Source organism: Neoarius graeffei, chromosome 28 (genome assembly GCF_027579695.1).
Source record: "Neoarius graeffei isolate fNeoGra1 chromosome 28, fNeoGra1.pri, whole genome shotgun sequence".
Classification (NCBI taxonomy): domain Eukaryota; kingdom Metazoa; phylum Chordata; class Actinopteri; order Siluriformes; family Ariidae; genus Neoarius; species Neoarius graeffei.
Window position 1 is genome coordinate 49,731,761 of NC_083596.1, and position 13,547 is coordinate 49,745,307.

The 13,547-nt window shown below is 44.3% G+C and overlaps 1 protein-coding gene across 1 annotated transcript in view; it reads right to left on the reverse strand.

The window, feature by feature from the left end:
• Positions 1 to 10,936, reverse strand: part of sptbn4a (spectrin, beta, non-erythrocytic 4a) — a 40,211-nt gene extending 29,275 nt beyond the window's left edge. The window contains exon 1 of the mRNA XM_060912634.1: positions 10,814 to 10,936. Coding sequence (XP_060768617.1) covers positions 10,814 to 10,936 — 123 coding nt within the window. The remainder of the gene's footprint in view (positions 1 to 10,813) is intronic.
• Positions 10,937 to 13,547: the final 2,611 nt, after the last annotated feature.

The following is a 13,547-nucleotide window of genomic DNA, read 5'->3' on the forward strand; positions in this document are numbered from 1 at the left end:
TGGACCTAGTAGTTACTGTGTTTTTGGATCTTCTGAGCTTTGGTATTTTTGCCTTTTCTTTTCTGTTTTTTTGGCTTTTGTTTTGTACTTTTGGATTTTGTTATTTTTTCCCTTATATCTTCTGAGCGTTTTTGTATTTTTACTTTTTGGATATTTTTTGTACATATTGTAAATAAACCTTTTGATACTTTTTCTACTTCCGCCTCATGCCTCTGCATTTGAGTCATCCCCCTGGTGGCCTAGTGGGGGTTTGCTGGATTATCACACCAACGAACCAGGTTCGAATCCCAGCAAAACCCTAACATTATCAGAATGCAATCTGTGGTTCTTCAATGTAATAGACAACTGTTATCAGAATGCACACTGTGGTTCTTGAATGTGATAGATAACTATCATCAGAATACACCCTGTTGTTCTAGAATGTAATAGACAACTATTATCAGAATGCATGCTGTGGTTCTAGAATGTAATAGATAATTATTTTCAGAATGCACACTGTGGTTCTATAATGTAATAGACAACTATCATCAGAATACACTCACTGGTTCTAGAATGTAATAGACAACTATTATGAGAACGCACATTGTGGTTCTAGAATGGAAGAGACAACTATTATCAGAATGCACTCTGTGGTTCTCAAATGCAGGGGCGCAGATACGTTTTTTTGAACTGGGGGGGACAAAGCTGCCAGCAAATCAACCCCAACCCCACCCCCAACATGTGTTGTCAACATGTGTTGACTTTCTAACTATGCCTGTGTGTTGCGTGAGCGGCAGTCAGTCAACAACTCTTCGCAAAGTTTCCTTATGAAACAATATGCTCGCTGAAATTATGGCAGGGAACGCCAGATTAAACATTAAAACTGCCTTCTGAGCACTGTATCTACAGGCTACCACTGAAAGGAGGCGGCTACCAGAAAGGCATCTCTACTCCGTACGATTTTACTTTCACTACGACATTACTTTGAACAGACTATCAAAAAATTGCAAGGTGATATGATAAAGTATACTTACTTACAGTCGTTGTTTTTTGAAAAAACGATGCAGTCGTTTTCTGCCTTTTCGGTTTGGCACCCTTCATCATGCCGTGTTGGGGTCCTGAACTAGGAGCTGTCCCCGATATGCCTGTCAAACTTGTTGTGGGTAACCATAGCAACCAAGCTCGAGCTCGCAACCTGTGCAGTCTGCGCAGCTCAACCAACCAAATATCAGTCTTTGTTTTGTTTTATGTGAGTTGTTGCAACTATGTATGTACTGCTGTGCACCTCAATAAACCGAATGGTAATTAGTCTTTTGATTTTTCCGTGAGGTTTGCCTTATGCAAAGAAAGACAGCATAGACGTTTTTTCCTCCCTATAAGTGGGGGGGACCGAACGAGGTGAATTTAAATCTGGGTGGGACGAATCCCACCCGTCCCACCCTCTATCTGCGCCCGTGCTCAAATGTAATACACAACTATTATCAGAATGCAATCTGTGGTTCTTGAATGGAAGAGACAACTATTATCAGAATGCCTGTTGTGGTTCTAGAGTGTAATAGATAATTATTATCAGAATGCGCACTGTAGTTCTAGAATGTAATAGACAACTATCATCAGAATACACTCACTGGTTCTAGAATGTAATAGACAACTATTATCAGAATGCACTCTGTGGTTCTAGAAAGCAAGAGACAACTATTATCAGAAAGCATGCTGTGGTTCTAGAATGTAATAGATAACTATTATCAGAATGCACACTGTGGTTCTTGAATGTAATAGATAACTATTATCAGAATACATTCTGTGGTTCTGGAATATAAGCGATAACTATTATGAGAATGCACACTGTGGTTCTAGAATGTAATGTAGACAATTGCTCTAATAAATAATTGCTGTTAGAATACTCAGTGTAGTCCAATTCCACTGTGATTCTAGAAGAGACAACTGCTGTTAAAATGTTCAGTGTGGTTCTAGCTCTACCTCTTGTGACCCATTTTGATGGTGAGGAAAACCTGCATTTTTAACATCGTTTACCGTTTTTTAGGATAAAAAGCTAAATTGTACAGACCACAAATACTAAAATATTTTCTGGTATTAATTGACCCTCGGCAGATATCCTGAAGGTAAAACACACATGCAGCTGTGCTCCAGAACATGCAAGAGTGACATTTACAACCAGCTGCAATAAATATTAGATTAATTATCAGCTCATTGTGTCTCTATGCAATGGAACACTGCATGACCTGCAGGCTCTGAGCTCTAAATGTTTTAAAATATTTCTTCTGTAAATTCTGAGATCAGGCAGAAGGCAACACAAGACAGGAAGTGGAGAGAGTCAGGTGGGGAGAAAGGGGAAGTTTCTGTCATTAAAATTTTGTTCCACGTCGATGCACACAATAATTGCAGAAATGTTCACAATTTAAAGGAAGCAGCAGGACAGAGAATGAGGACATCACACAATATTAACCTGGAATACACACAACGTGTATCTGTCTCACCTACATCACTGTCTCCAGGAATCACCTGTCTCACCTAAATCACTGTCTCCAGGACTCACCTGTCTCACCTACATGAGAATCTACATCACTGTCTCCAGGACTCACCTGTCTCACCTACACGAGAATCTACATCACTGTCTCCAGGACTCACCTGTCTCACCTACATGAGAATCTACATCACTGTCTCCAGGACTCACCTGTCTCACCTACATGACTGTCTCTAGGACTCACCTGTCACACCTACATCACTGTCTCTAGGACTGACCTGTCTCACTTGCATCATTGTCTCTAGGACTCACCTGTCTCATTTACATCACTGTCTCCAGGACTCACCTGTCTCACCTACACAAGAATCTACATCACTGTCTCCAGGACTCACCTGTATCACTGTTTCCAGGACTCACCTGTCTCACCTACATGAGAGTCTACATCACTGTTTCCAGGACTCACCTGTCTCACCTACACAAGAGTCTACATCACTGTCTCCCGGACTCAGCTGTCTCACCTACATGAGCGTCTACATCACTGTCTCCAGGACTCACCTGTCTCACCTACATTGCTGTCTCCAGGACTCACCTGTCTCACTACATCACTGTCTCCAGGACTCACCTGTCTCACCTACATCACTGTCTCAAGGACACACCTGTCTCACTACATCACTGTATCCAGGACTCACCTGTCTCACCTACATCACTGTCTCCAGGACTCACCTGTCTCACCTACATCACTGTTTCCAGGACTCACCTGTCTCACTACATCACTGTCTCCAGGACTCATTTGTCTCACTACATCACTGTCTCCAGGACTCACTTGTCTCACTACATCACTGTCTCCAGGACTCACTTATCTCACTACATAACTGTCTCCAGGACTCACCTGTCTCACCTACATCACTGTCTCCAGGACTCACCTGTCTCACTACATCACTGTCTCCAGGACTCACCTGTCTCACCTACATCACTGTTTCCAGGACTCATCTGTCTCACCTACATCATTGTCTCTAGGACTCACCTGTCTCACCTACATGACAGCCTCCAGAATTAACCTGTCTCACTGCCATCACTGTCTTCAGGATTCAGCTGCCTCACCTACATCACTGTCTTCAGGACTCCCCTGTCTCACCTACATCACTGCCTCCAAGACTCCCCTGTCTCACCTACATGACTGTCTCCAGGACTCATCTGTCTCACCTACATCACTGCCTCCAAGACTTCCCTGTCTCACCTACATGACTGTCTCCAGGACTCACCTGTCTCACCTACAACCTCGATTCCAAAAAAGTTGGGACAAAGTACAAATTGTAAATAAAAATGGAATGCAATGATGTGGAAGTTTCACAATTCCATATTTTATTCAGAATAGAACATAGATGACATATCAAATGTTTCAACTGAGAAAATGTATCATTTAAAGAGAAAAATTAGGTGATTTTAAATTTCATGACAACAACACATCTCAAAAAAGTTGGGGCAAGGCCATGTTTACCACTGTGAGACATCCCCTTTTCTCTTTACAACAGTCTGTAAACATCTGGGAACTGAGGAGACAAGTTGCTCAAGTTTAGGGATAGGAATGTTAACCCATTCTTGTCTAATGTAGGATTCTAGTTGCTCAACTGTCTTAGGTCTTTTTTGTCATATCTTCCATTTTATGATGCGCCAAATGTTTTCTATGGGTGAAAGATCTGGACTGCAGGCTGGCCAGTTCAGTACCCGGACCCTTCTTCTACGCAGCCATGATGCTATAATTGATGCAGTATGTGGTTTGGCATTGTCATGTTGGAAAATGCAAGGTCTTCCCTGAAAGAGACGTCGTCTGGATGGGAGCAGATGTTGCTCTAGAACCTGGATATACCTTTCAGCATTGATGGTGTCTTTCCAGATGTGTAAGCTGCCCATGCCACACGCACTAATGCAACCCCATACCATCAGAGATGCAGGCTTCTGAACTGAGCGCTGATAACAACTTGGGTCGTCCTTCTCCTCTTTAGTCCGAATGACACGGCGTCCCTGATTTCCATAAAGAACTTCAAATTTTGATTCATCTGACCACAGAACAGTTTTCCACTTTGCCACAGTCCATTTTAAATGAGCCTTGGCCCAGAGAAGACGTCTGCGCTTCTGGATCATGTTTAGATACGGCTTCTTCTTTGAACTATAGAGTTTTAGCTGGCAACGGCGGATGGCACGGTGAATTGTGTTCACAGATAATGTTCTCTGGAAATGTTCCTGAGCCCATTTTGTGATTTCCAATACAGAAGCATGCCTGTATGTGATGCAGTGCCGTCTAAAGGCCCGAAGATCACGGCCACCCAGTAAGGTTTTCCGGCCTTGACCCTTACGCACAGAGATTCTTCCAGATTCTCTGAATTGTTTGATGATATTATGCACTGTAGATGATGATATGTTCAAACTCTTTGCAATTTTACACTGTTGAACTCCTTTCTGATATTGCTCCACTATTTGTCAGCGCAGAATTAGGGGGATTGGTGATCCTCTTCACATCTTTACTTCTGAGAGCCGCTGCCACTCCAAGATGCTCTTTTTATACCCAGTCATGTTAATGACCTATTGCCAATTGACCTAATGAGTTGCAATTTGGTCCTCCAGCTGTTCCTTTTTTGTACCTTTAACTTTTCCAGCCTCTTATTGCCCCTGTCCCAACTTTTTTGAGATGTGTTGCTGTCATGAAATTTCAAATGAGCCAATATTTGGCATGAAATTTCAAAATGTCTCACTTTCGACATTTGATATGTTGTCTATGTTCTATTGTGAATACAATATCAGTTTTTGAGATTTGTAAATTATTGCATTCCGTTTTTATTTATAATTTGTACTTTGTCCCAACTTTTTTGGAATCGAGGTTGTACATAACAGTCTTCAGAACTCACCTGTCTCACATATATGACCGTCTCCAGGACAATGGCACCTTCTAACAGTAGTTTTGTGAAACAGAAATTTTAGATAGATGCTTAAACATCTCATCTCATCTCATTATCTGTAGCCGCTTTATCCTGTTCTACAGGGTCGCAGGCAAGCTGGAGCCTATTCCAGCTGACTACGGGCGAAAGGCGGGGTACACCCTGGACAAGTCGCCAGGTCATCACAGTGCCTCATTCATGTGCTGCGTTTAACTGTACCAACAGGTTTACCGTCCAAACGAGATCACATGGGATTACCTTTCACAGGCGAGACTGGAAAAATACTTTTCATTGTATTTGGTCATTATAACGTAATTTTACGAACATATTTTTCTGACTTATGACTTATATGGTTAGTTATGTATATGTATATTGGCTGTATTTTAGATTGAATGAATGGCCTGGATGAATGGATAGGCTGCTATTTTAAATAAAAATAGTTTTTTTTTTTAATATATTATTTTAAAAGCCCTTCTAGGGACGGGCATTGGAAATTAGCCTATGGCTATAAATGCTATGATGCCTACTGTTAGGCTGTTGCACAGCCTGCATGATATGTATCTGTCCCTATCAAATAAATCATAACTAACTGAACTGAACTTTGTGGCTAATATGAAGTCTCGCGCATAATAGCCGCTCAGTGAAACCTGTCTCCAAACAACGAATATAATATAATTTATTTCATAGCCCACCCAACCAATTTCACCACCAGCTGTCAGATGGTGATGGCACACTCAAAAATAGAAGAGATTGGAAGCATGTTAGACTGTGAAGCAATCACATGGAGCAATCCCATTATAATATGGTTTAATTGAATTTTTTCCATATAGCACTCATCTCATCTCATTATCTGTAGCCGCTTTATCCTGTTCTACAGGGTCGCAGGCAAGCTGGAGCCTATCCCAGCTGACTACGGGCGAAAGGCGGGGTACACCCTGGACAAGTCGCCAGGTCATCACAGGGCTGACACATAGACACAGACAACCATTCACACTCACACCTACGCTCAATTTAGAGTCACCAGTTAACCTAACCTGCATGTCTTTGGACTGTGGGGGAAACCGGAGCACCCGGAGGAAACCCACGCGGACACGGGGAGAACATGCAGACTCCACACAGAAAGGCCCTCGCCGGCCACAGGGCTCGAACCTGGACCTTCTTGCTGTGAGGCGACAGCGCTAACCACTACACCACCGTGCCGCCCCATGCTTAAACATATTGACAAAATTAAAAACTGTCTTGCAGAAATCTGAAATCGACACTTCAGGCACCAAATGTTTATTCAGCAGCTGTAATGTCTGAGACAATAAAACAGGAAAAGCTTCAAGGAAAACAACATGAAAATGATCTGAGAATTATTTACTCCAAATCCAGTGCAGATATCTGCATTTTAAAGCTCAGCATTCAACCTGCACAAACATGGAGACATTAGCCATTTGCTAGCTAAGTGAGTTAGAGAGTTAGCTAAGCCAGATCTTTTGATGTTTAGTCATGTGGAAGCTCTGAATTAAACTTATAATGTTGCTTGGATGTTCAGTAGCGATTGTGTGTTGTATTAAATATTCTGAATCTGAGTGCTGCTTCAGCCTATTAGCATGCTGCTAGTTAGCTGGAAACATGAATTAAATAAATAATATGAGCTCGCTGGTAAACCTGGAAACCCAAGACCCTGAAACTCCAATAGCATTTGGATGAGTTAGTGAGGTAGTGTTTACTTCAGCATATCTCACTCGGTGAGTTAATGTCAGAACTGAAGAGAAAATCGAACGTTTGTGGAGTAGCGATGCTGTGTAAAAAGTAATCTTAAAATAATTACTCGAGTAGTTTTCACCAGGTGACTTGTTGACTCTTACTTGATGAGCACTTTCACTTTGAGTCAAATGAATTATGACCACAGGAGCACTGATTTTACTCAACTCAGTGTGTTTTGTCCTCTTTCCACCACTGGCTCAATGCTATTTTTATGCTAATTACCAGTTTTAGCTTGGGCAACTGTTAACAGAGCTTTTACCTTCCCACTGGCCTCGCTAATATTTTTTCTGTATTTCCTGATGTCGTTTGGCAAATATAACCATAGAAAATACAGTATATGTGCAATACAGTAAACGACAGTGAAAAGGTGAACTAAATCAGTGCAGAGTGAAAACGGCTAATCTGCGGATCAGCCATGGCGTGAGTCTGTAAACTGAGTGCTCACACTGAGCAGGCCTTCAGCTGATTGAGCAAATTCTGATCGAGCTGGAAACAAGCACATCACATACACACCAACATCTCACACACACACACACACACACACACACACACACACACACACACACACACACACACACACACAGTATACATTAACATCACACACAATGCACATAGTGCACGCGCGCACACACACACACACACACACACACACACCACAAACACTAACATAACACACTGTATACGCGAACATCACACACCACACTCAACCATCACACACATCTTACACACAGCCACACACACGACACACTAACGTCACATACTACAGCACAATCACTCTAACATACGCTAACATCACACACCACACTCAACCATCACACACACAGCCACACACACGACACACTAACGTCACATACTACAGCACAATCACTCTAACATACGCTAACATCACACACCACACTCAACCATCACACACACACGACACACTAACCTCACATACTACAGCACAATCACTCTAACATACGCTAACATCACACACCACACTCAACCATCACACACACAGCCACACACACACGACACACTAACGTCACATACTACAGCACAATCACTCTAACATACGCTAACATCACACACCACACTCAACCATCACACACACAGCCACACACACACAACACACTAACGTCACATACTACAGCACAATCACTCTAACATACGCTAACATCACACACCACACTCAACCATCACACACACAGCCACACACACACAACACACTAACGTCACATACTACAGCACAATCACTCTAACATATGCTAACATCACACACCACACTCAACCATCACACACACAGCCACACACACACCACACTCAACCATCACACACACAGCCACACACACACGACACACTAACCTCACATACTACAGCACAATCACTCTAACATACGCTAACATCACACGCACGACAGCATGTTTCCTTCACACATTCCTTCACCTGTCTCACTCTTCTGTCTATCCCACAATCCTTCACCTGTCTCACTGTTCGGTAGATCCCACAACCCCTTACCTGTCTCACTGTTTGGTCGATCCCACAATCCTTCACCCGTCTCACTGTTCTGTCTATCCCACAATCCTTCACCTGTCTCACTGTTCAGTCGATCCCACAACCCTTTACCTGTCTCACTGTTCGGTCAATCCCACAATCCTTTACCTGTCTCACTGTTCGGTCAATCCCACAATCCTTTACCTGTCTCACTGTTCGGTCGATCCCACAATCCTTCACCTGTCTCACTGTTTGTTCGATCCCACAATCCTTCACCTGTCTCACTGTTTGTTCGATCCCACAGTCCTTCACCTGTCTCACTGTTCTGTCTATCCCACAATCCTTCACCTGTCTCACTGTTCTGTCTATCCCACAATCCTTCACCTGTCTCACTGTTCAATCAATCTCACAATCCTTCACCTGTCTCACTGTTCGGTCAATCCCACAACCCTTTACCTGTCTCACTGTTCGGTCAATCCCACAATCCTTTACCTGACTCAGTGTTCGGTCGATCCCACAATCCTTCACCTGTCTCACTGTTTGTTTGATCCCACAATCCTTCACCTGTCTCACTGTTTGTTCGATCCCACAGTCCTTCACCTGTCTCACTGTTCTGTCTATCCCATAATCCTTCACCTGTCTCACTGTTCTGTCTATCCCACAATCCTTCACCTGTCTCACTGTTCAATCAATCTCACAATCCTTCACCTGTCTCACTGTTCAGTCAATCCCACAACCCTTTACCTGTCTCACTGTTCGGTCAATCCCACAATCCTTTACCTGTCTCACTGTTCGATCGATTCCACAATCCTTCACCTGTCTCACTGTTCTGTCTATCCCACAATCCTTCACCTGTCTCACTGTTCAATCAATCCCACAACGCTTTACCTGTCTCACTGTTCGGTCAATCCCACAATCCTTCACCTGTCTCACTGTTCGGTAGATCCCACAACCCCTTACCTGTCTCACTGTTTGGTCGATCCCACAATCCTTCACCCGTCTCACTGTTCTGTCTATCCCACAATCCTTCACCTGTCTCACTGTTCAATCAATCACACAATCCTTCACCTGTCTCACTGTTCAGTCTATCTCACAACCCTTTACCTGTCTCACTGTTCGGTTGATCCCACGATCCTTCACCTGTCTCACTGTTTGTTGGATCCCACAATCCTTCACCTGTCTCACTGTTTTGTCAATCCTACAATCCTTCACCTGTCTCACTGTTCAGTTGATCCCACAAACATTTACCTGTCTCACTGTTCTGTCTATCCCACAAACATTTACCTGTCTCATTGTTCTGTCTATCCCACAACCCCTTACCTGTCTCATTGTTCTGTCTATCCCACAACCCCTTACCTGTCTCACTGTTCTGTTAATCCCACAATCCTTTACTTCTCTCACTGTTTGGTTAATCCCACAACCCCTTGCCTGTCTCATTGTTCTGTCTATCCCACAACCCCTTACCTGTCTCACCGTTCGGTCGATCCCACAATCCTTTACCTGTCTCACTGTTCGGTTGATCCCACAATCCTTTACCTGTCTCACTGTTCTGTCTATCCCACAATCCTTCACTTGTCTCACTGTTCTGTCTATCCTGCAGTCCTTTTCCTGTCTCACTCTTCTGTGTATCCCACAACCCCTTACCCATCTCACTGTTCAGTCGATCCCACAATCTTTTACCTGTCTCACTGTTCTGTCTATCCCACAAACATTTACTTGTCTCACTGTTCTGTCCATCCCACGATCCTTCACCTGTCTCACTGTTCTGTCTATCCCACAACCCCTTATCTGTCTCACTGTTCTGTCCATCCCACGATCCTTCACCTGTCTCACTGTTCTGTCTATCCCACAACCCCTTACCTCTCTCACTGTTCTGTCCATCCCACGATCCTTCACCTGTCTCATTATTCTGTCTGTCCCACAACCCCTTACCTGTCTCACTGTTCTATCTATCCCACAGTCATTCTCCTGTCTCACTGTTCTGTCTATCCCACAATCCTTTGCATGATATTTGTGGGATAGTCACGTCTTTACTCCATTACTGGTACTGTACTTATCCATCCTGCACACCTTCATTACTCCCATTTATCTTCCAGCCAATTTATTCCTCCTGTCCCTCCACCATCTGTCCTTTGCTCCTTGTCTCATCGCCTCACCTCTTTATTTATCCCTTGTTCCACGCGTCACTCACCTGTTCGATTTTGGCCAGCCATTCTTTGTTGCGAGCCAGTTCGGCCATGAAGGCCTGGTGTTTCATCCATTTTCTGTGCAGCTTCTGAGCCTCATCCCGCCCGCCCTCACGAGGCATGAGCATCCTAACACACACACACATACACACACACACATACACACAGAGCAGTCAGCGGGGTCAGGTATGACACCCACTCTCCGTTATATATGACTAGCTACATTAAAACAAGCTATCAAGGCATACAGTCCCTCTGTCTCTCGCTCTCTCTCACACACACACCTATAGCGCAGCAATCAAGGACTAGGCCTGACAGAACCAGAAACCTCCTTCTCTGCCTAATTCCAATACACCATGAAGAAACCCACTCACCTCCACCCCACACACACACACACACACACACACACATATATACACACAGCACCTTGGCAGTATCAGCAGCAGCAATAGCAGCAATGATGATGGGGAGATCAGCGCCTGGAGCTCCTCTGGGTCCTCATGCCATCTAGATTCGACTCCACAGCAGATTGCTGCAGTATCCACACGTCAGGACGTCACTCCAAAAACACACACGTGCACCAGAGCGTTCCGAAAGGAAACACACGGTACTGCTGTATCCAGCTACGTCCAAACAAAGAATATCACTGATACATTCACATGATGAAGAGGCTCCAGTGGAAGAGGTGGAGGGGGAAATAGCAATGTGTGTGCGTGAAGATGCTCTGGGTCCTGTGCCGCGTCTGCTCACTACGTTGTCCCAGTGTCGAGCTGAGATGGAAGGGGCAGGGTGGGAGGAGCCAACGGTGCGTGCATATGTGCGTGCGTATGTGTGTGTGTGTGTGTGTGTGTGTGTGTGTGTGGGATGGGATGGGGTGGGGTGGGAGGTAGTTGAGAGAAAGAGAGAGAGAAAGAGCAGGTTTAGCTGAGAATCTAAAAATATAAGCCTTCAGTGGAACACACGCAGACCAACGGATATGACTGTTGAGTTGGAAAAAATTCCAGTGTTTAAATCCAATATTGGGAATCATGCACACATACACATACACACACTCGCACACAGTGGCAGGTCGGTCCGGTGTGACGCTAGTGCACCATGCTGCAGTGGCTTCTGTTCCACACACAGCCACACAACGCTAACAACACTGTGTACTGCAGTGAGTGAGAGAGAGAGAAATGGAGGAGGGGAAGGAAGGAGTGGCAACGGTGGAGGGGTCGGGGTGGAAGGGAACCAAGGATAGGGAAAATGCAAGAGACAGACAGACAGAAAGACACAGGGAGGGCAACAGGAAGTAGAAGACAGACAAGAAGGAGGGTCACAGCAGGTAATGCATCCTGGTAGTGGGGGGGTGGATAGTGGGGGGGGGGGGGGGGGGGTTTAGGGAGGGGGTGGATGGGGAGAGAGAGAGAGAGAGAGAGAGAGAGAGGAGGAGGGGAGTGGACAGGGAGAGAGAAAGGGAGGAAGGAGTGGATGGGGAGAGAGAGAGAGAAAGGGGGGTTGAAGGAGAAGAGAGAGTGGGTGGAGAGAGGGGGGAGAGGAGTGGACGGGGAGAGGTGGGGTGGACAGGGGGCGAAAAAGGGGGAAGGGGGAGGTGGAGAGGGGGAGAGAGAGAGAGAGAGAGAGAGATGTTTCAACCCTTAATTGGCAATAAAAAAAAAACAGCAACGAGTCATTTGAAAACCGAAAGAGTTGTCTTGTTGGTGAACCGAGTCATATGATCCGACTCACTGAAAAGAGCCAGAATTTACAGAACTTCTGTGCTTTATTGAAGTGATTCTCACCTAAACATGGAGCTACGGCTGTTTTTAGCTCTGCTGTGTCCTTATATCCAGATTTATAGACAAACAAGATGTTAAAAACACATCATTGTGTCAGAATGAGACAGTGAACAACTCCACAGAACCGACTGAGCTGGATAAAAAGTGCACAATAGTGGACTGGGCAATTCCTTTAACCAGGAGCAGAGTAAAGTGTTCTACAGGGGAAAAAATTATCCAAAGTAATGTGCTGTAAATATCCGACAGATCACACACAAAATTGCCTCGAGTCGAAATGGCCAAATATGTATTTTTATATGTATTTGCTGCCACCTAGTGGTTCAAAAGCAGTAGTGATATGTATCTGACTGCGACTGCGACTTTTTGTTTTTTAAACTGGGAGTGCACTTTCTGGATTTCATGATGAAACACAATACCTTCTTTTCTAGTCCTACGTGAAAAGTTATGAAATGATGTGATGTGGGAATCTATACAGTGACAGATAAACATCATGGCTGAATAAATCTGAGCTAGCTGTTTCGCTAAACAAAAGACACACTGTAGCTTACAGTCCCTGGAGTCTTCTGAGTTCATCCATGTATAAGTGAAGAATATTGAGTGGGATAATTATTGCATAATGACACAAAATTTCCTTTTGAGAACACCGTTACGGCAACACCAGCGACAAACATTTGGAGCGTGACCATTCTGGGTTTTAAAACCTGTCCTTGTTCTGTGAGGTACTGTGAGGTACCTCACAGAGCTAGCTGTCATTTCTATGTGGTGGAAACTGCTGAAATCAGGCTCTAAATACTTGAGTTATAGCTATGTTATAGTGTGTAATACAGCGCACAGGAAGGCCATACCAGGTCATGGCTGTTGCTAGCTAAGAAAACCCACAAGCTAATGCTTAGCAAGGATAGGACATGGTGTTTCTGGAGCTATTTTTAGCAAATCGTTAGCCAGTCATTAGCAAATAAAC